This window comes from Mobula hypostoma, chromosome 12, assembly GCF_963921235.1.
Source record: "Mobula hypostoma chromosome 12, sMobHyp1.1, whole genome shotgun sequence".
NCBI lineage: Eukaryota > Metazoa > Chordata > Chondrichthyes > Myliobatiformes > Myliobatidae > Mobula > Mobula hypostoma.
Window position 1 is genome coordinate 96,838,619 of NC_086108.1, and position 24,590 is coordinate 96,863,208.

At 39.0% G+C, this 24,590-nt stretch overlaps 1 protein-coding gene across 5 annotated transcripts in view; it reads left to right on the forward strand.

Moving 5' to 3' along the window:
* LOC134355025 (zinc finger protein 644-like) overlaps window positions 1–24,590 on the forward strand; it is a 143,859-nt gene that overhangs the window by 69,037 nt on the left and 50,232 nt on the right. For 3 of the 5 annotated variants that reach the window (XM_063064670.1, XM_063064672.1, XM_063064669.1), the window contains one exon: window positions 19,305–19,397. The exons of 1 other annotated variant lie outside the window; for it this stretch is intronic. In XM_063064670.1, the coding sequence (XP_062920740.1) occupies window positions 19,357–19,397 (41 nt within the window). In that variant the 5' untranslated portion in view covers window positions 19,305–19,356. Of the gene's footprint in view, window positions 1–19,304; window positions 19,398–21,904; window positions 22,469–24,590 lie in introns of those variants that run through there. One more of the 5 variants, XM_063064673.1, reaches the window with a different exon arrangement.

Sequence of the window (24,590 nt, forward strand, 5' to 3'; positions counted from 1 at the left end):
ATTTTAGCTTCTCCCTCTCAAACTGTAGGGTGAATTCTCTGATATGATGTTCACTGGTTCTTATGTGTTCCTTTACCTTAAGCTCTCTGGTCAAATCTGATTCATTACACAAAACCCAATCTAAAATTGCCTTTTCCTTAGTGGGCTTGAGCACAAGTTCCTCCAAGAAACCATTTTGTAGGCATCCTACAAATTCTTTCTCTTAGGATCCAGCATATCTTTTATTCCCAAACTACATGCATATTGAAATCCCCCATGACCATTGTAACGTTGCCCTTTTTACATATTGTTTCCATCTTCATTTGTAATTTGTACCCCACATCCTGGCTATTGTATGGAGCCCTATATATAACTCCTATCAGTGTCTTTTTCCTTTGCAATTTCTTAACTATATCAATAAAGATTGTATATCTTCTGTTACTTTATCATTTCTTTCTAGGGATTTGATTTCATTTATTACCAACAAAACAACTTCATCTCCTCTGCCCACCTGCCTGATCCGTTCAATACAATGTGTGTCCTTGGCTTCCAAATGTGATCTTCTTTCACCCATGACTCATTGATGCCTACAACATCATTCCTGGCAATTTCTAACTGCGCTACAAGTTTATCTACTGTATTTTGTATACTGGGCAGGCCAAGCAGCACCTAGGAAAAGAGTACAGTCGATCTTTCAGCCCGAAACGTCAACTGTACTCTTTTCCTAGATGCTGCCTGGCCTGCTGAGTTCCTCAGATTTCTAGCATCTGCAGATAAACAATATCTTGTATAAAGCAATATTCTGTATACTGCTTGCATTCAAATGTAACACTTTTAGTTCTGTATTCACCATCCTCCTTTCAATTTTTTTCCCTCATTGCTCAAGTTAAATTCCCATCCATTTCTAAGATTTGTCTTATTCTTTATTCTGAAGACTTGCATATTCTCTCCTGCACTTTCCTTCCTTTTTACTTTATCTATACTTCTCCAAGTTGTTGAACCCACCCTTGCAGTACTTTGTAGGTGATCAGTGGATTGCGGAGGAATGAAGGATGATGGAAAAAGCTGGGAGGGGGTAGAGTAGGGACACAGGCAAATGTGTGATAGGTGATGGGGATGCAATTGATGAAGGTGTAGGTAGTAGGTCAATGGAAGCAGAAGTGGAAGTAAGATGGAAATGGGTGATGGAAACAAAGGAGGTGTTTGTGGGGGAAGTGAACTGAAATGGGAAGACTAAAATGGGAAATGGAAGCAAAAATGTGAAAAACACAAGAAATTAGGCTTAACTGAAATGGGAAAATTCAATGTTCACATTATTGGGTTATAGACTACCCAAGTACAATATAAGATATTTTTCTAGTTTGCTTTGGACTCACATTGGAGAAGGAGAATGCTGAGGACTGACAGGTCAGTGTGGGAATGGAAAGTGGAATTGAAATGATCGCACCTGGGAGCTTTTGGGGGGGGGGCATTGTGGACAAAGTGTAGGCGCTTTGAAAACTGGTAGCCTAGACTGCACTTAGTCTTACTATTTTACATGCGACCACCTCAGGAACACCAAGTTTTGAAGAAGTGCTTGTGAATTTTTGCTTCCCTTTGAAGGGTTGTTTAGTTCCCTTGATGATGGTGAGGGAGCATCCATAGATGTCAAAGTGAAAATAGCCAGATAATGTGGAATTTGTATTTACAATGCTGTGAAATGAAACTATATGATCAGAGCTTTGTTGGGAGGCAGAGATAACAGACTGAAGATGCTGGAATCTGGAGCAAAATATAACAGCTGGAAGAACAGATGAAGGATCTCAGCCTGAAATGTTGACCATCTCTTTGACTCTGCAGATCATGTTTGACCTACTGAGTTCCTCCAGCAGTTTGTTTTCACCCTGTTAGAAAATGCTTGGCTTCTTTTTGTAGAAGATGTGTGTGTGGTGGAGGGGCTATGAAAATCTAATAGGTTTTTATATTAATTTTGTAACAGGGTGGCATAGTCTTAGGATAAAATGAAAAACAAATCCATCCATTATTTATGAATAAAAAGCCATTAACACAAACGTTTTTACATTTTAGAGTGTTGAAGAAGATAATCATTTAATAATTTCACTAACCCACTCTTCCAATTAAATGAAGTTATCAATGAGGAAAAGCCATGAAAATGAAGAATTTGTTATGCCAATAGCACAGCGATAAATGATGTTATTTTTGTGATTTAAAGGCTAAAATAATCTGCACTACTTAAGCCCATCACTCCTACTGGGGCATTGGCTGCTGACAGCACTCGCCAGAGTTCTCTGTCCTGGGCCAGTCCTTCAAATTGTCCTAGGTGTAGCCCATCTTCTCTTTCCTCTTCCAGGGATGAGGTCTTTTGGCATTTCTGTAGCACTGGATTTTTACCAGATGGGGTTGCTAGTCCTCTACCCAGCCCGGCTTTCTCAGCCAGGCTTGAGACTGTCCACGGTGGAGTTTGAATAATCTGTATTCATTGAGGTGCCTTGCCGTTTGGTGTAGGCGATCATGTCTCTCCATCCATCACGGTCCTTGACCCTCCGAATTGTAGTTGTTGCCTCCCCTGTTTCTAACCATGATGTTTATCCATCTATCATTTTCATTCTCTGTCTGCCTCTGCTTCTTTTTCCTTCCACCTTTCCAGTTGTAACTAAATGTTCTGTATAGCAAGGTGAAAAATCCAGCACTTTTATTTGTATGAACATTGAACAAATAAAATAAAACACTGACATTCCAAAGCAACACACACAAAATGCTGGAGGAACTCAGCAGGTCAGGCAGCATTGATGGAAAAGAGTAAACAGTCAAGGCTTTGGGCCGAGACCCTTCTTCAGGACTGAGAAGGAAGGGCCTTTCCCACTCCCCTGGCTTTGCCTATGACCTTCCAGCTAGCGTCTCCCCCTCCCCACCCCACCCAACCCAACCCAACCCACCTTTTTATTTAGGCATCCCTCCCCTTCCTTCTCAGTCCTGAAGAAGGGTCTTGGCCCGAAACATTGACTGTTTACTCTTTTCCTTTGATGCGATTGCCTGACATGCTGAGTTCTTCCAGCATTTTGTGTGTGTTGCTTTGCATTTCCAGCATCTGCAGATTTTCTTGTTTTTTTGACATTGTCGTATTTGATTGTTTGGAATCTTGAAAGTTTGATAACTGGCTCACTAATTAATCCATAATGTAGGGCAGAGGTCGAGAAGGCAAGCAGGTGTATTGCCAGAGTCAGGGTCTGGAATGCACGGCAACAAGTAGGTTTGGCATTCAGGATACCAGAGGTCTGGCATATGGGTAGGTTTATGGTTGGATATATTTTGTATATTTCCTGCTCCCATCAAACACACCAGGCTCACTGGAAAATTTATTGTACAACTAAACAGTGTGTTTAAATAGATGTGAAATTAAGGTATGCTTGGGTGTTAATAACATACAATACAGTAGTCTAGAAAATTTGCTTGTCCTTTTCTGCCAAAGTTCCAAATTTGCATTTCCTGTATTTTTAAGTATTAAAATAAGATAAGAAAAATAAACCTGATCAAAGCTTCTTTTAGAGATACATTCTCTACTCTAATAGTCACTATCCCATTCTCTAAGTCTTTGGAAAATGTTCATTAAATCTAATTCTTCGTTCACAGATGCCATTTGGTAAAATCTATATGTTTTTGCATCTTGCTGTTCTTCCTAGAGCTTATTATCTGAATATGCCAGCTCATTTCAAAGGGTTAGAATAGCCGTCTTCAGCAGTTCTTATCACTGCAGGTTCCTAATGCCGTACTTACTGAATTGGTTATTCGTTCCACCTCAATTAGTTTTGAAGTAAGTGTATTTCATATGACAGAACATTGAAACAGGAGTGAGACTATTAATCTCATCATGCACAATATATGGCCGACAGACTATATTCAACCTGCACTATATTTCCCTCTGGCCCACCTTTGGAGAATGAATGCAATGGTAAAACATTGAAATGGGTTTAAATGAAAATACACTGACAGGTTTAGACACATCTAGGTTTTTGTGTTTTGTTTTTTCTCTCTTAGAAGCTCTCATTACTGGGCAGCCGTGGATATCAGCTAAAATGTAAAATTACTTGCGTTACTTGTTCTTTTTGGTGCTACAGGAATTTTATAGTTACTCAATATGGAATGCCTTTGTTTTTCTTTAGAGACATCAGAGTCAATGTTAGGGAAGCCATTCATTTTCAGTATGTTGAAGCATGGTGCTGCTCACATTTCTCAGTTAAAACAGTACATCGACAATGCACTTGAGAAATCAAATGTCTTGAAGAGATAGAATCAGAAATTTGCAGCATAAAAAGAGACCTTTCGGGTTAATGTTTCCCCCTTTACTCTTTCAGCAGTCTGATTTAGTTGATGCTGGATCTGGGAGCTGTGATTTTTTAATTTGAAGTGCTACAACTTGTGGCTATGTTTGTAGTTGCCAGCTGAGTTATTAGTTTGGAACCAGAACCACTAGGATGTGCTATGGGGCATCTCGGGTTTGACTGAGTCTTAATTACTGTAGATTTGGTTTGCTCCCAGGCTTCTTCATGGAATTATACTATTCACCTTTTGGTGCTTTTTCCTGATCTTCTATTTATCCTTGATGTGCAAAAAACTACTTGTATCTAGTATACTGCTGTTGAAGTTGCAGCAGCATGTATTCACCTGTCACATGGATGTTAGATTTGCTTTCTCGTGGAAAATAGTTCCAAGCTGGAGTGAGTCTATGTTTAATAGGTAGGTTTTTAAAAAATTCAATATCATAAAACTATGGGCTGATAGGTTAGATGTGGGCTTTAACAAAAAGCAAAAATAGGACAGGAGGGACCATTGCTTTTCTTAAAAAGCAAGCTAAGGTTTGCAAAACCAGGGCAGTTGGATGACAAAAAGATGCAGATGAACCTAGTATGTTGAAAGATTGAATAGGCTTGAGAAACTGTGCTTCTGCAAAAATGTTATACAAGTAGAAATGGGTGAATGTTGTTAGAAAGTATTTTAAGCTCATTTCAGATTAAAGTCAGTTTGGAGATCAGAGGGGAAAAGAATTTGTGGCAGGTTTCCAGAGCTTGTGCTGGGACCTGAAGACAACTGTAGCTCATTCAAAAGTGAATACACGTAAGATCGTGTTTTCTCATCAGTGGAGTGATTTGCTTTGGAAAATATGAACAGAAACGGTCCATTGTTACCGCTGGTTAAAATGGAACCTGTTTCAAGTAATTCAACCTTGGAAGTAAGTAGGATTGTCAGTTTGGTTATCCACACAAAGTTCAGTTCTGCTGATTGAACCCCTTGATACCATTCCATCATTCAATGACTGGTCTATGACCTAAATGAACGTCTTCCAAAAGCAAAGAATGTTTTAAGGCATGAAAAACTAAGAAGTCTAAAACTGAAATGTCAGCAGTTCAAAAGTATTCATCCCCCTGTACTCAGTACTTACAGCTATTACAGCCAGTAGTTTTTTTGATAGTCTCTGCTAGCTTTACACAACATGATGGAACAAGATTTGTCCATTCTACCTTGCAAAATAGCTCAAGCTCTGCTAGGTTAATTGGGGAGTGGCGGTGGATAGCAATCTTGGTCTTGTCAGAGATGTTTGATCGGATTAAGGTCAGGACTCTGGGCCACTCAGGGACATCAATTTTCTTCATTTGAAGCCACTCCGCTGTTGCTCTCGAAGTAGTCATTGTCCGGCTGAATGACCATCTTCCTCCCCAATTTAAGCTTTCTGGCAGAGGCTAGTAAGTTTTTATCCAGGATTTGTCTGCATTTAGCAGCATTCATCTTCCATTCAATCCTGACCAGATTTCCAATCCCTCCTGCTGAAAAGCATCCCCATAGCATGATGTTGTCTCCAACATACTTTACAGTAGAGATGCTGTTACTCAGTGATGCGCAGTATTAGATTTATGCCACTCATTCTGCTTAGTGTTGAGACCAAAAAGTTCCACTTTAGTCTCATCTGACCACAAGACCCTACACATCTTTGCATTATCTTCTAAGTGCGGATAAGGATATGTTTTTTTTAAGCCAGAGCTTTTTTCTTACCACTCTTCCATAAATACCCTTTTTTTGTGTAAGGCCCGAGAGAATGTGGAGTCACGAACTTCATCTCCAATTGCAGTGACTAACTTCTGCAGCTCACTCAGTGATTGTTGCCATCGCAATGCCATTCTTCTTTAGTGACTAAGTAGGAGGGCGGCCTGACCTAGGCAGTGTGGCTGTGGTTTCATATTTTTCCACTTTTTCACATTAGACTGCACTGAGCTCCGAGGTATGTTCAGTACCTTTGAAATGGTCTTCCATCTTTATCCAGATTTGTGCTTCTCTATTATCATTTCTCTTACTTACCTTGAATGCTGTTTTGTCTTCATTTTGGTTTGGTCTGTTGAAAATCTACCATGCTGTTGGGCCTTACAGAGAGATGGGGTATTTATTCTTTTGCATCCACGAAAAACAGGTGATCCTCCAATTTTCTGCATCAACAAACAGGGTGAGTTGGTATGGTAATATACGGCATTGCACTTGAGAAAAGTTAGTGTAGTAATTACAAGGGGGATGAATACTTTTCAACCTCACAATTTTCGTTTTTAATTTTTAGTAAATCCTTGACAGGCTTTGAATTTTTTTTTATTTGAATGATGCATAATGTTTTGTAGATTAGCTTAAAAATCCTGCTTCAAGCTATTTTAAATTTAGAAAGTGAGATGGTAAAATGTGAAAATAGTTGTGGGGGTTGAATACTTTTTCAAGGCACTGTTCAGTAGATTCTGGTTCATCGGGACACATTTTGGCCCAATTCAGCTGCTACTTCAATTTTTATGGAAAAAGTAAAAAAGGTATAAAAAAGACAAACTGAGTAACAAATTATGTGTTTTAAATGAAATACAGAACAAATTAGAACACTACCAATACTACTACAGTACTATAAAACTGTGTACTAGTTCCTAATCACCCTTCTGATTCGCATTCTAACATGTCAGTCCATGACTTATTCTACTGTCGCGATAAGACCACACTCTAGTTGGAGGAGCAACACCTTATTTTCCGTCTGGGTAGCCTCCAACCTGATGGCATGAACATCAATTTCTCAAACTCCTGATAATCTTCCCCCGCCCACTCACCATTCCCCATTCCCATTTCCCTCTCACCTTATCTCCTTCAAATTCTTCCTCATTCCTAACTTGTCAAAGTAGTGAAATTGTTTCATTTTCACTCCGAGCTGTTTCACTCCACTGCTTGAAACTGCAGTGGGCAAAACAGTTCTGAATTGTCTTGCTACTTATTTTTGCCGAACAGATGCAACTGACTATTTAAAAGCTGTTTGCTCTAAGCACGGCATAGTGTCTGACAGCCACACAAGTGCATGTGACTGACACTAGTTGGAAATGGTTTAGCAATAGTGTCCTCTCCCAATTAAGCAGCATAGTTCTCCAAATAACTGATGGGAGTCATGGCTATTTTCTCCTATTAGTTTTTTGTTTTTTTTTTGAAAGTTGCCCCAACGAAGTGTCCACCTGATTACCCGTAATCCACTGTATCTAGATTTCCTATTTAGATAATAGTCTTTTATCACCAAATCCCCAAATAACCAAAATAATTTATCTACTTACCATTTTAAAAAATTTTGAGGTGATATCAAATCAAAATTTTGATGCACTGTACAAATTCCTTTTGTATAGTCGGCCCTCCTTATCCGCGAGTTCCGCATGCGCGAATTCAACCAACCGCGAATCGAGAAAACCCGGAAGTGCTCTTCTAGCACTTGTTGTTCAAACATGTACAGACTATTTTCTTGTCATTATTCCCTAAACAATGCAGTAAAACAACTATTTTACATAGCATTTACATTGTACAGTATTAGGTATTATAAGTAATCTAGAGATGATTTAAAGTATATGGGAGGATGTGCGTAGGTTATCGTGGATTGAGATCGGAAAAAAAACGGAAGTTCTCTTACTAAGTTGGAACAGGTACATCCAGTATTATTTAGAGTCCGTTAGTCGAACGTTTGTTTTAGTACATAGTATATATTTTACCTTTCTATGCATATAAAACACTTAAGAAACGTATGTTTCAGTGCTGGGCCAGGGAACAGAAGTTCCCGAGTTCGATCCAGTGACAGATCGCTCCTGAGCATGCTGTCCATCCCTGCCGGGTTGATGTGGAGGATCAAAAACCCAAAACCCCAAAACCCAATAATTAAACCACTGTGTTGCTTAGTAATAATTGTAGCTTTCATCGGGGCAGGGATTTTCTCACTTTATCCTTTAAAATTGTTCTGATCGTTGACCAACTGTAGCCTAACACTTTTCCAATGACCGATGGCGTTTCACCTCTTTCCGATCGCTTTATTATTTCCGCTTCATTTTTAAATTGCGATTGCGAATATTTTCGTGAACAGAAACACTGTGGATTCAGAGCTCCACCACCGGGTCCTAATGCCCACCGCACTGATACAGGTTAAATAAGGTCCGGGGTTCCGCTGGGTCCTAAGGTCCAGGTTGTATAAGGGACTTGAACATCCATGTTTTTTGGTATCCACGAGGGGTCCCGGAACCAATCCCTCGCGGATAAGGAGGGCTGACTGCATTCCCCTTTTTTGTGGTTCTTACAAATAGCTTTGTCACCTTTTGCTGTTCTTTATTTCTCTTACAGTGCTTAAGATCTGTTCTTTGGTTTTGTGTGTTTCTTTTGACAGTTTTTATTGTTTCCAGTGTGCTGTTCGTGATCCATTGATGTTTTGTTTTTGGAAAATAGAGCTTTTGTTACTTTGGGATTTCACCCAATTCTGTATTAAAATGTTTTTTTAATATCTCCCTCTAAAGGATTTGCTCAGTTTATTTATCATACAGAAGTCAACTTTTGTCAAAGTGAAGAATAGCAGTAAAAGATTCCTCCTTTTGAATACTTTTAAAGTTCATTCTTCAGGATGTGGAGCTGTCAGAACCATCATTTGTAGCTCCCCTGTTGCTCTTTATAATATAGTGATAAGTTTGCTCAAACCTCCACAATACTATTGGTTAGGGAGTTCTGACTTTTAGACTGAGAGATGCTGAAATATTAGTAATATCTTTGTAAATCAGGATGTGTATGAGTTGGTAAAAACACCTTTGGTGATGATGTTCCTATGTGCCTAATAGAGGTTGTATGTTTGGGAGGTGCTGTCTGGGTTGCCTAACTGAGTAATTGGAATGCTCTGTATTGATGCTGAACAGTGTAGTCTTGTTTTATTGGTAGTGGAGGCAATGAATATTTAGGGTGACGATTGTGGTGCCAATTAAGCAGGCTGTTTTGTAGTGGATGTTGTTAAGCATATTGAGTGCACTCATTGAGGCACAGTGGGTAATATTCCAGCATGGACCTGACTTTTGAGTTTCCAGAAGTGAAGAGGCTACATAATACACTACTATGTCACCCCAAAGGGACCAGAGGAAAGGAATCAAAATCAGATTTATCATCACTAACTTGTATGATGTGAAATTTGTTATTTTGCTGCAGCAGTACAGTGCAAAGAGGGGCAAGTATGATAGTGATTTGTCATGGAGACTCAGCCTCTGACCTGTTCTTTCCAATGTGGTCTTTATGGATGATCCAGTTGAGATTCCATGGCAAGGGCCAATGATTGACAGAGGTTAGCAGTTAAATTGTCTTGTTGGAAATGGCCATTGGCTGGTAGTTTGTATTGCAATTTTACATGCCACTTAATATTCCATGCCTGAATGCTGTCAAATTCTTGCTGTATGTAGCTATAGTTATTGAATTAGTTCATTGGATGATAGTTAATCGATATATGTTCAAATACCATTTATCTAATAACTATCATCCAATTGGCTCTCCACATGAAAACAGATTTTAGTAATTTCACTTAAACTTTCTCAGTTGAAATCTTTCTCGTGTACAATTGTCAAACTTGTGAAATGTTTATATAAAGAATGCTTTTTAACAGATTGAGCTTGCGCTTCTACTTTATTCTTGGCTGTAGCATAGTGAGCCCCATAAAGAGCAAGATTAGCTTTATAAATATGAAAGATTAAAACATGAGAAAAATCTACAGATGCTGGAAATTCAAGCAACACACACAAAATGCTGGTGAAACGCAGCAGGCCTTACAGCTAGTGATGGGAATTGAACTCCGAATAGTGATTGCTGGTGCTGCAAAGTGATTGCGCTAACCACTACACTACCATGCTGCCTTATACACTACTATGTCACCCCAAAGACCAAAGGGGACCAGAGAAAAAGAATCAAAATCAGATTTATTATCACTAACTTACATGATGTGAAATTTGTTATTTTGCTGCAGCAGTACAGCGCAAATATATAAAATTGCCACATTTTAATAAATAAATAATGCAAAAAAAAAACAAAATAGTATTCCTGTACCATTCAGAAATCAGATGGCAAAGGGAGAGAAGCTATTTCTGAGTCATTGTGTAGGTTTTCAGGCTCCTGTTTCTGCTTGCAATGGTAGTAATGAGAAGAGCATATCCCAGATGGTGAGCATTCTTAGTGATGGTTGTTGCCTTCTTGAGGAATTTTGAAGATGTTCTCATTGGTGGACAGGTTATGCCTGTGATGGAACTGGCTGAGTCTACAACTTTCCGTAGGTTCTTGTGATCCTGTGCGTCAGACCCCCCACAGCAGGCTATGATGCAACCAGTTAGAATGTCCTTTACTGTATATTTACAGACATTTGGAAGAGTCTTTGTTGATTTACCGAATTTCTTCATACTCCGAATGTGTTGTCTTTGTGATTGCATCAATTTGTCAGTCCTAGGATAGATTGCCTGAGATGTTGACACCCAGGAACTGGAAGCTGAGCACCTTTTCCACTACTGACTCATCAGTGAGGTCTGGTGTATGTTTTCCCAGCTTACCCTTCCTGAAGTCCACAATCAACACCTTGGTCTTGGTGAAATTGTGGGCAGGGTTGTTGTCGCAAATGTGCTCAGTCAGCTAATCTGTGCACTTACTCTCATTGCTACCTGAGATTCTACGAATAACAGTGGTGTCGTCGGCAAATTTACTGAGTAATAATCTAATCTAGGTAGGGTAGAAGATAGTGACATATATTTGGAGGGAGGATAAGAGTTCTTCATTAAGGTTGATCAGCTTCATTGATGAAGTTATCTGCACCCTTATGTAAACAATTCGTGGTTACTTCCTTTTTAAATTTTGAAGTTGAAATTTTACTAATTTAGTGAAATAGCTAAAACTGCTGGGAAAAGTCAGTATATCTTATTAATAGCAGAAAATGATTTTGAAGAGGCTTCTTAAGTTTAAAGTTTGATGCTTTATTTTGATAAAGCACATCATGTGTTTGATGCACATGAGGCTGCTTATCCACACGAGGCTACCAAGTTAAGAGACCATGGTATTACAGGAAAATTACTGGCTGATTGACAGGAGACAGTGAGTGGGAATAAAAACATCCTTTTCTGGTTGGCTGCTAGTGACTAGCAGTACTCCGCAGGGGTTGATGTTGGGATTGCTTTTAATGCTATATATCAATGATTTGGACGATAGAAGAGATTGCTTTGTTGCCAAGTTTGCAGATGATATAAAGATTGGTGGAGACGCAGGTTGTGCTGAGGAAACAGGTAGGCTGCAGGAGGTCTTAGATTATGAGAATGGGCAAAAAAGTAGCAAATGAAATGCAATGTAACTGCAGGTCATGCACTTTGGTAGAAGAAATAAATCTATTTTCTAAACGGGGAGAAAATCCAAAAATCTGAGATGCAAAGGGACTTGGGAATCCTTGTGCAGAACATCCTAAAGGTTAACGTGCAGGTAGTCAGTGGTGAGGAAGGCAACTGCAATGTCAGCATTCATTTCAAGAAGTCGAGTATATAAAAGCAGGGATGTGATGCTAAGGCTTTATGAGGCACTGGTGAGGCCTCACTTTGAGTATTGTCATCAATTTTGGGCACCTCATCTTAGAAATAATGTGTTAGCATTGGAGAGGGTTCAGAAGGAAGTTCACATGGATGATTCTGGGAATGAAAGGGTTATCATATGAGGAATGTTTGACCCTGTACTTGCTGGAATTTAGAAGGATGAGGGGGGATCTTATCAAAACCTTTCGAATATTGAAAGGCTTATACAGAGTAGATGTGGAAAGGATGTTTCCCATAGTGGGGGAGTCTAGGAGAAGAGGGCACAGCCTCAGGTTAGAGAGGCATCCATTTAAAACAGATGCGGAGAAACTTCTTTAGCCGAATGGTGGTGAATTTGTGGTATTTATTAGCACAGGCAGCTGAGGAGGCCAGGTCTTTCAGTGTATTTAAGGCAGAGATTGAAAGGTTCTTGATTGGATATGGCATCAAAGGTTACGCAGAGAAGGCTGAGGAGTGGGGCTGAGGAGGAGAGAGAAGGATCAGCCATGATTGAATGGTGGAGCAGACTCGATGGGCCAAATGGCCTAATTCTACTCCTATGTCATGGTCTATGGTGTTTTGGGTTGTTTATTTTTGTTGTAATATTCAGACAAAAGACTAAAGTCTGGAAGTATTGAATTTGTTTCTTCATGGCTGCTGCCTGACATGTTAATAACACTGGACAGCAAGTTTCTTTTGAAAATGTTGCTTCCTTAGAATTTTTTTTGTGGTAATTTCAGTTAGCATCCGCAGTATTTTACTTTTGAGTTATAATATAGAACAACTTTCGTAACAATTGATTTTTTACTTGGCGAATATATTTGGCATCTATGCATCTTCAAACATGTTTTTATATGACTGTGAGATAGGACAGAGTTTATTTCCTAAAATACTTTAATAGTTTAGTTTCATCAGATTATAATTGCTAGCTTTTACCCTCACCTGAAGGGACAAACCATTATATTGTTCTATTGTCTTGCTGAAAATCCAGAGCAGCGCACAACTCAGCAGGTTAGACAGCATCTATGGAGAGGAATAAAGAGTTGATGTTTTGGGACAAGGCCCTCTGAAGAGTTCTTTGAAGGGTCATGGCCTGAAACATCGGCTCTGTATTCCTCTCCATAGATGCTGCCTGACCTGCTGAGTTGCTCCAGCACTTTGCGTACTTCTATTGTCACATTGGAGGTTTGATGTGCAAGAATTTTGCACGAAGCATCCAAATCTTTTTAATCCTTTTGAAGTTAGGATGGCTGAATTTGAGTTATTTTGCAACTGTCCAGAAATTGTATTCATTTTTTTTTACCTTAAGTGCATTTCTAACTTGTTGATGTCGTGTTCCGGAACACTTGATGATCAAGCAGAAATTTTCTGACTTTTCAGCCCAGTCTTGCAGGCACCCTTTGCATCACTTTACAGGATTAGTCACAGTGTGGTGCAGCAGATTTACCAGAGAGGTTGCATTAGAACTCTGAAAAAGACAGCAATTAGAAATGAATTGCAAGTTTGGCATCCCCATAACCAGTTAAACTAAATGTAGAGATCATTCTACCAAACAAGACATTGGCTGCTCTATATTTGGAAGAGTACAGGGTGTCTAACCTGTAATCCCAGGTAATTAAAGATGTCACTGTTATTGCATCAGTATAGCCAGTAGCCCTAATTATAAATGGGGTTAAAAATTCTGGAAATGTGTAATTAAAAATGTAATTTGGCAAGTTCACCTTGCAGCCGTGGCCCAAGGAAGTCGATATTGGTAAGTGAGCAGTTTAAGGGTTAGATTCGGAGTTCTGCATTTATTGAAATTATTTACCTAAATTAATTCATATTTTGCCTAATATTTTATTTGTATGCCTTTCAGTACAGACTAAATCAAAACAATGTGAGGTAAATTTCAGTGAAAACACCAGCCTGTGGATGGCAGCATTTCATCACAATTGACAAGATAGGTCCTGCAGGATTTTGACATAAATCACGGAATAAGAAGCTCAGTTTGTAAAATTGAAAATAGATTTTTATTTAATCATTGGAATGAGGAAGTAATCATTTTATATGGCTACCGTCTGTGTTTACAGTTATAAGACTTTAAAAAATTAATTTGTTTGTTCTTAAAATTGGCAAATTCGACGATTTGTGGTGGTGTTAGTTGGAATACTGATCTGAGACAGATGGGATTAAAGTCTCTCTAAGGGTTCTAAATGAAATGTGTTTGGGCAGCCCATACCCAATTCCCAACAGATGAAGACCAAAACACCATTACAGTTCACAGTTGGCACAAAACTGAATAAATCTGGCAAGTTTATGAAAATGTGTTTTTAAATAAATGTCATTGAAACAACAGAAGTTGTGGCCATAATATTTACAATTTGTTTGCTGTGAAATAACTATGTGATACTTGCAGCAGAAAATTAACGTGTTTTTGTGAATTTACTGTTAATAATAGTGACATCTAGTGATGTAAATTCTAACTAGGTACCAAAACCAAAAAGAAAAGATGACCACTAGATGGTGCTGATAATGCCTTGGTTTCTGATCATAGGATCTGTTTTAAGTCAGAGTACTCAGAACATGATATGAAGCTGATTTCACTATATTGGCTGTATGGTATTCAGAGGTCATTTTTTCACAATACTACTGCTGTTGTCATTCTCTCTGATACGTCTGTTTTTGTCACTTTTGACTTTATCACTCATGTTGACAATTCAGCCAGGTTTTCCTGCTTTGGTAAAGCAACTCCTCAGCAGACTCTTTAGAAAGGAGTATAATTGCATCAAAATTACTTTATCCATTGGTCTTCGTAGCTTCTGGTTTGTGTTGGTGATAAACTTTGAAATCGTCAATGAAGGACCAGGAAGGACCCCTCAAATGGAAGTTAACTGTCAATGTGATATGGTAACTTGCATTGTTCAAACTTGTGTGAGAATAATTGCCACCTTATAAGATGGTGAAGGATGCAGATGTGCCAGTACTTTTGTACAATGATATAGCACCATGACAGGCCTTTCCAGCCCAGTGATCCCACACCACGTGTGTGACCAATTAACCGACCAACCTGTATGGCTTTGAGATGTGGGAGGAAATCTGAGCACCTGGAAAATGCCCACGCAGTAACGGCCTAATTTTCAAACTTACAGGCAGCACAGAACGGAACCTGGATCGCTGGTAATGTAATAGTGTTATGCTAACTACCATGCCACCCTCCAGCACAGGGGTTCTCAGCCTGGGGTCCATGGCATCAAAAAGGTGGGGAACTTCTGCTCTAGCAGGATGTTCAAGACATTAGAAAATAGAAAACTGGAGAAAGGTGTGTGATTTTACAACCTACTTTAATTTCAACTGTAGTTCCTTATATAATTAACATAAATTTGAAAGCTGGTGCAGATCAATTTAAATATATTTTCTCGCTTAGATTTCTTCATGCCTCAGCAAATTTATCTTTTGAGTGCACAAAGAATGTTCAAAAGATTGATAACTGTCTCTTCTGTGTTATTTTGAATTAGATTAAAGGGACACAGTAATTGGACTAAGTTGACTTGGGTGCAGAGAGAAGTAAGATGAATCAGTCTTCGGGATAGAACATAGAAAACCTACAGCACAGTACAGGCCCTTCGGCCCACAATGCTGTGCCGAACATGTATTCACTTTAGAAATTACCCATAGCCCTCTATTTTTCTAAGCTCCATGTACCTATCCAGGAGTCTCTTAAAAGGCCCTATCGTATCGACCTCCACCACCGTCGCTGGCGGCCCATTCCATGCACTCACAACTCTCTCTGCATTTAAAAAAAACAACCAACAACTTACCCCTGATATCTCCTCTACCTACTTCCAAGCACCTTAAAACTCTGTCCTCTTGTGTTAGCCATTTCAGCCCTGGGAAAATGCCTCTGACTATCCACATGATCAATGCCTGTCATCATCTTATACACCTCTATCAGGTCACCTCTCATCCTACATCGCTCCAAGGAGAAAAGGCAAGTTCACACAACCTATTCTCATAAAGCATGCTCGCCAATCCAGGCAACATTCTTGTAAATCTCCTCTGTACCTTTCTATAGTTTCCACATCCTTCCTGTAGTGATGTGACTAGAACTGAGTGCAGTCCTCCAAGTGAGGTCTGACCAGGGTCCTATATAACTGTAATACAGTATTACCTCTCAGCTCTTGAGCTCAATCCCACGGTTGATGAAGGCCAATGCACCGTATGCCTTCTTAACCACAGAGTCAACCTGTGCAGCAGGTTTGAGTGTCCTTTGGACTCGGACCAAGATCCCTCTGATCCTCCACACTGCCAAGAGTCTTGCCATTAATACTATACTCTGCCATCGTATTTGACCTACCAAAATGAACCACCTCACACCTATCTGGGTTGAACTCCATCTGCCACTTCTCAGCCCAGTTTTGCATCCTATTGATGTCTCAGGGATGTTGGAGGGAACCAGACCACCATAGTTAAAGACAAATAGGCAAACTCTACGCCTGGGCCATTGGAGTTATAAGGGGCAGATGTAATAACAACACTGTGTTATCCATGAAGGAACTTGAAAAATGTGGGGTACTTCCCACATAGCAGGAGCCATTTCTTGGTGAAAGCAAGCATTATGATGAAATTCATTGCCTTAATAGGCCAGCACAGCATTTGGTCATTTGAATGAAAGGTTATTTGAAAATCAAATCTTATATCTGGTACAAACTTATATACTGTCTAACAGTAGTAATCCCTGCTCTTCTGTTTGCTTCTAAGATCAGGTTTACCTACAGAAGGCTTCTTGCAACACTAGAAAGATACCACTGATAAAGTCTCTGCAAAATACAGCAAATTCACTGTAAGAGTAAGTGTCACTGAGGCCAGCTTCCATAATATCAAGACCATAGAGAAGGCCATATTGCTTGCATGACAAACAGTAGTCTCCTGAAACCAGTACTCATATTACAAGCTCCACCATGGGAACAGATTATCAGATTGACAACAGAAAAATGCAAGGCCTCTTGATGAAGACCCCTGAGAACCCCTGAGACATGATTGCGTAGAAGAAGCATTTGAGTTGGAATTGAAAATTGAATTTGTGCAGAGGTCCATGAGTACATATTGGAAGTAGCACACCACTATATAGTCCTATCAGATATCTCTTGCTCCATCTGGGGAAGAGCCTGTTCCCACTTTGTCCTCATTAGCTGCCTCAGAGCAGGAGTTGAGGAAGACTACCCTTGTTCTCAAGGAACTGCCTGAGATGGTGTACTGATCCCCATAATTGAATAGCTTGAAAATGTTCATTCTTAAGATTTGCAGGTGAATAATTAGTATGTCAGTGAGGTGATGAAGGGCACCCCTAAGCCATTATTCTACAGAGGTAGTCAACACCTTTAGAAAAGAAGAAAGTTGAGAAAATATAATTATATACATTATTTGCTCATTGTAACAGAACATTTGTTAAAACCCAATTTGGTAACTGACTAACTCTTTTAAATGAGACATTATTATGATCTTTTCTTTTTCCTATCACACATTGCACAGTGGTTATTGCTTGAACTTTTCAGTTCTTAATTTTGGTTTGGTTCAGAGAGTGTTATCATGGTTTCTAAAATAAATTGCGTCTGGTTTATGCTAATAACAAAGTAATAACAAACTAATAATAAAAATGCTGGCTGTTTACACCTATTGTAGAATAATCATTGTAGAAAATACTCATTTTAAAAGCAGCATTGTTAAATCAAAGTGCGTGGTTGTCATGATACAACACAGTGGAGAATAAAACATCTTTTTAAAGTCAATCTGTTTGGATGTATTTTCAGTTATAGGCAATAAATAGTAAAATTGAAGTCTGAACAATGTCATAATTAAGTACAGATTACATTGCCATCTTGATCTGTAGGTATATCTTGTGGTACAATCAGCTGACTTTGTTATTTTTGGCAGGTATAACAGAACTAGATGCTTGTTTGCTTATAATATCAAACATTGTTAACAATGTTGTTATTTCAATATTATCTTGCATAAGCTGAGCAATTAAATGTTTTGCTCTTACTTTGATAGAAGAAGCAAGCAGTTTGCATTACACCCGCAAAAAGAGAAAAGTTAACTCCACAATGCCGCCATTTAAGGATATTCATCCTGTTGCATAAGAAATCAGTTCAATGCGGGTTGAGTAGCATATACAAAAATTGCTGGAGGAGCTCGCCAGGTCATGCAGCTCTATGGAAAGCAATAAGCTGTCAATGTTTCGGGCCGAGACCCTTTATCAGGGCTGGAAAGGAAGGGTGAAGAAGCCAAGATCTTCCCCCTTCTTTTCCAGTGCTAATGAGGGGTCTCGGCGCAAAGCATTGCCTGTTTATTCATTTCCATGGATGCTGCTTGACCTGCTGAGTTCCTCCAGCATTTTGCATGTGTTGTTCTGGATTTCCAGCATCTGCAGAATCTCTTGTGTTTAAATGTGGCTTGAAGCATGACATTCTTTGAAGCAGGTTTTCTTATAGAACAATGAAATAAGAACTTGCTCAAACCTCAAAAATTTGAGTGTCAGAATAAAATGGAGGAATAGAAAATGCTTGGGAACCTATGCAATAAATGTAATTATATTTGTTAATATTGCTTAAAGCTGTTGTGCATTTCTAAAATGGTATTGGTCGCGTTAAATAGTGATGCAAAGATGCGTTTCTGATATTATTTACTTTTAAATTATTCTGTTGATTGGCAGTTATTTATTTTGGGTCATATTTCTTTATATTTTTTTTCTCTTTAAATTATTTTCCAACAAATTAATGGCTTCCTGAAGAATTAATTTCTTTCAATGCAACTTGGCTTTGCTTTGCTTTCATTCTCTATGTCTGATTCTTTATTGATGTTTTTTAAACTAAGAAAGTAAGATTTATTTGCAGCTTCTTAATATCTATTACTTGATGGCTTACGTTGAGTGGGGATGGGCCATTGCTGTACCAGTAATAAGTGCTTTCTTACAATAGCATGCTTTACCATTGAGGCCAAGGCCACTGGAGGAAAACTAACTTTAAATGTCAGTCATTGCTAACATTCAAACAAAGCTGGCATTGAATAACATTTCAGCATTCTATCTTGGAGACAATGCACTAATGTGAACTAAGATTTCTAAATTACCTATTTTTGCGAATAAAATTGATAATAAAAACTATATGTCAAAATTAATGACAACTACTGTCTTGAACTATCATAAAAATTGAATCCAGAAAAATTCTTACATACCCTTTTCTGTATTTTTTTTTGTATGTATTTTGTTGGCGTTATCTTTGTTTTCAACTTTTTAACTATCTTTTGTTGCAGGTACTTGTAAACAGTGATTACGATCCTAAATATGAAATGTATGAACAACATAGTTTGGTGTTTTGCCTAATTTTGAAAACCTATAATAAATTAAATAGATTAAAAAGTTATGCAGGGTATTGTTGGAAATGATGTGAATTTGTGTATTTTTTTAAATAGAATTTGAGACCAATATTGTCGGAGTTTAGATCCTTTGGCCTCCAGCTGCACCATGGCTTTGAAAGACACAGATGGGGCTGAGGAGTGTAAGGAGTAAGTACCTTTCAGGTTTAAGTTGTATTTTAAAACAATGTAAATGTTTAATTTCTAGATTTCTAAGTATAATATCTTTATAATATCTTTATTTAAAATTATGAAAATATGAATGATTTTTCTTTGCCTAAAATATTTATTATTTTCATTACAACTCTTAAGGCTTATGGTATAGGTACAAATCTTTGTATTTGTTTTTTAAAATATTGCTTGTGGATGTATTAATTAATAGTGAATTTAACAGTCCAGAATGCTAATGCTGATAATTTCCTTCTGAAATTAAGTGAAGCAGGGGAGGTTAGAACACTTAGAGGAAGCTGAACCAATTAATAATATAATGTCAAGATCCCTTATTTGGCATTTCAATCAAAATTAAAACTATGAGCATATTGTAATGTATTTGAAAAGCTGCAAGTCCAATAATATAGTGCGCAATATGTGGCCCATGATGAAATATACAGTGCATGGGATGGGTCCATCTGGCTCACCTGCACTTGCCATCCTTGTGGCCTGCTGCTGATGTCTCACTGTGCCAAAGTTGCCAACAGTTGAGTTGCTGAATTGGAGATTACTTTTTCATGCTTAATAATGATTCAGGGCACAATTTTTTCTGTCTGCTAAAAAATAATAACTCATCCCATGGACCGAGGCTGGGATTCCCCAAGAGATCCCAATTCCTTGAGGGGAATAGTTTGTGATGTTATTGGGCAGAATTGTACGGATGTCAAGGAAAAGCTATATGGATGCTGCAGTTAGGACTTGATTCTCTTCATTATCTTCCCAGTTCTCCACGGTCCTCCTGATCCTTGTAGCTCGTGCTGATGCTGAGGGCAGGCCAGGGGTCAAAGTTTATTAATATACGCAGATACCGTATCAATCCTCGCCTGGTCGTCAATGGCCTGAGTGTAACTTCAGGTCCATATCTGGCTTTCTAAGACTCATGTATTCTACTGGTGTCCACAAATCAGTTGCTGTAAGCCGCTGGTATAATATAATGGCGGGCACACATCTGTTATGGTGTTGTATTGGGGTGTTCTATTAGAAGCCTTGGGTCCGTTGCAATATAATAGTTTTACTCTTGCTATTTAACACTAGGAGGAATGTTTGAATTCCTAGCTGTTAGGCAGGAAGGAAAGGAAATTGCCTTTTAAACTCACGAGAGAGCATAGGCCATCAACTTTTTTGCTGTTGATGTTTCTGAAGCAGGCAATTTCTTTTTTACGAGGTCGAGTTGCTAGCTCAACACTCAACCCAGCACGGATGGAAAGCGTGCCTGGGGAGCTGGCTGGATTCGAACTCGGGAGCCTTCGCTCCGAAGTCTGGCACTGATGCCACTATGCCACCAGCTGGCCTGCTGTTAGGCAGAGAGGGGGCAAAAAGGCAGATGTTGACCTTCATGGAGAGATATCATGAGAAGGGGAATGATCCTGATTGGCCAGAGGAATTATTTTGGAATACCAGAAAGATGAGGGAAATGTGTCTGGTGCCATAAGGTTGGAGTGTCAGAAATGACAGAGCATGATCTGCTGAACTGAGAATCTGGTAAAGCAGGAGGAGGGTGAGAAGAAATTATGGGAAATGGAACAGATGCAGTTGTGGTGAAGGATGTATCAAATGCAGAACCAATGACGCTAAGCCACTGGGAAAATAGAATGTAGTACTAAGAAGTGGAATAGAAATAAGCATAGTTACAGCATCAGAGTATCCTCAACTACTATGTTTCAATCATCCTTATTTTAAATATTAGGTTTTTTTTTAGAAAAAGCATAAAACTGTCAGGCTGGTAAGCAAATGTAAGAACATAAGAAAATATGCATAGGCTACTTGACCCCTCAAGCCTGCCCCACCATTCATCATAATCAAGGCAGGTCTGCCCCAGAGCTTCTCCTTTTCTGTGCCAGATTCCTAGATCTTCCAGAAGTATATCTACTTTCTCTAGGTATTCCCAATGATCTATCCTACACAGCCATCTGGGCTACAGAATTTCATTGTTTTACCACATTTACAACAAGTTCTGAAGCACCTCAGTTTTAAATAACTATCTCGTAATGTTGTAACCATGCACCCTTGTTGGAGATTCTTCCATCTCAACGTCTATTCTTTTAGGTCCCCCAAGTATCTTGTATATTTCAGCAAGACCACCCCCTCATTCTTCTAAGCTCCAAAGAACACTACAGAAATTAGCTGCTTCTTTTAAGACCTGATATTGATCCATATGCTAAGAGTTGAGATTTTGGAAGATTAAAAATTTTTGGGCCAACAATGCCAGGAATGCTCCACCAGCTGAATGATTTGAATCTGATTATCCTGAACCTCTTATATCCACAGTCAGGTTATGTATTGTAGTGAACACCAGAGCATGTGAAAATCAAGGCAGGAGTAGATTACCTGCCCTGCCATTCAGTATGACCGTGGCTCATCCACCTAGGTCAGCTCCTTCTCTGTGCCAGATCCCCAAAACCCTCAAAGCCCTGAGTTTTCAAAAACTTATCTACCTCTTATTATAGATGCTTCTGATGACCTACCCTTCACAACCCCCTGGGGGAGAAAAATCCAGAGATAAATATCTCGGGAGTGGGAGGAGGAGAAGATGGCGACACCACGCAGCGCGCGCGGCCTCTCCGGTGATGAATATCTGTCATCTGTCAAGTAGGATGCCGTGCACAATTCTGATTTGATGGAGACAGACGTGAAAGCACGGAGGAGCATCTGTGAAACTTTTGAAATGCCTGCTTCGCTGCCGCTGCTACTGTGTGATCCGAAATCTCCGGAGGGGAAGGCCCCGAATCCTCGGCTTTGCCTGTTGCTCGGCGGCCGGGGCCGGAGTCGAAGCGCTCGGCAGAGGATGGTGCTCGGTGTTGGAGGGCTGGTCGGAGGCTCGAAGTTTTTGGACGGACTTGGAGTCCGACTGTGGTCGGGTGCTTCCAGGATGCTGCATCGGCAAGTTTGCGGCGCTGGAAGCTCCTGGCAGGGAGAGTTTCTTCCTTCTACCGTCTGCGTGAGATGTTGGGGCTATCGGGACTTTGAGACTTTTTTTTACCGTGCCTATGGTCTGCTTTTATCAAATTACGGTATTGCTTTGCACTGTTGTAACTATATGTTATAATTATGTGGTTTTGTCGGTTTTAGTCTTGGTCTGTCTTGTGTTTCTGTGATATCATACTGGAGGAACGTTGTATCATTTTTTAATGCATGCATTTCTAAATGACAATAAACAAGGACTGAGTGTCCTCATAATCTAAAACATTTAGTGTTGCTGATTGCTGCTAAAGCCTCAGCAGTAGCCAGGCCTCAACCAGTATACCCTATTTTTGGAATGCCCAACAGTGTTTGTCAAAGTGAAAGGCAAAATGGAATCTTTCAGGCACTAAGTGTTTTAAAATGTGTCTGATATTCAAAATTTAAATCATTATTGAAATTCATAAGAGTAAAATTTATTGAAGACAATTTAACAGTAATCAATAATGATAAAGTTAGATACGTTAAAATATTAACTGAACTTGATCTCAAGATCAAGTGTCCCCATTCAGATCGATCTGAATTCTGATCCTTTGTAGAAATATGCTGGCTGTAATTGCAAGAACATGAGCTAGATGCTCAGCACAGGGTTTAGTAGGTCAATCCTGTAGTCAGTTTCCTTCATCCTGAATCAGTGATAGGGAAGAAAGTACAATTGCTATGATGTTTTTGGTATCCTAAACATAGCTGATCACTTTACAAGGGTTGTTGCTATTATGTAGAATCTGATGAAGTGGAGGGGCATTAGTGCAAGGTGGGAAGACCTGCCTTGGCTGCAGTTAAGATGGGCAGGAGTGAAACCAAAGGAAGTCGCTAAGTTTGATTTTTTAAAAAAAAGATTGAAAGCTGATGGTGTGATGGCAGACAGATATTGCAACAGAAAGTACTGTTTACTAGTTGTCTGCTTTGGCTCTGTGGAAGGGATTCATCCAGATTCAGATCCATCTGAATTTAGATTCAAATGTAGGATTACAGAAGAGATAGGTGTTTATTTTGAGAATGCTTCTTTATACAAGGAACTTGTATCAGACATTGAAAACAAGAAAAAAGTTTTAAAAAATATTGAAAGAGCATTCGGTTTAATCAGGTATTGTTTCTGCTTTGGATTTGTAAAAGGGACAAAGTGGTGGTGAAAAGTGTATCGATGAAGGAAGCAACAGATCTAAGTTAGAGTCACTTAATTTAAAATTAATTTGAAGACTTTGGCAATAGCTACATTTATACGTAATTAGCTGAAAATATTTTTATTTTAGCTTTTCAGTGATTTCCTACATTTTCCAACAGAAAAATATTTAGTTATTTAATTGCAGCTTTTGGCACCCATCAAGAATATGATCACTTTGCATGGATTCTCTGAACTAATATTCACAAATTAGCTTCAAATCCCACTCTGGCTGATTAAGGATTTTAATTCAATTTCAATGAAGAATAGTTCTGGAAATTTAACAATATAGCAGCGAATGACCATGAAGCAGTTGGGTTGCTGGTTTGTTAATGAACTTGAGAAAACGAGACCTGATGGTTTTAGTTTGTTTTGACTCTTATGCCACACCAATATGGTTGTCAATTAATTGCACCAGCAGGCAACTCATTTAGGCAGCTATAGGTCAGCAGTAATTGATGGTCTTGTTAAGTGATACCTATTTCTCAAATTTGATTTCAAAAGTTGACTTTGGGGAATGTTATTTTTTTAGACAATGTAACTTTTACTGATATGACCTTGCAGTCTTGTATTATATTAATGATGTCACCCATTGAGGTGATATGTTGATTACTGACCACAGTATCATTTATGTGTTCGTTCCACAGTTTAAATTTGACGGTTATTCTCTCATGTTTGACAGTAATGGCTTCACAAAATGCTTTGCTGCAGTAGCCTTTAGTTAATGTTCTTTATCTATGATTAGGCATTGTACTCAGTTGTTACACTTCTGTAACTCACTGCACAAACCTCGACAATTTTTCTTCAGGGTTCTCTTTGGTGACCTGGCTTGAGCTCTAAGCTCCCTTTTGGGCCACTTTTTTTTATGGTGAACGAACGGTGGTCCACTTATTGGCACAAAGCCTCTACTCTATGGGCCGAATGGCCTAATTCTGCTCATATGCTTTGTGGTCTATTTTTGTTTTGTTTATTTCCTAGTCTGGGCTCTGACTGGTTTGGCCATTACTTTGGAA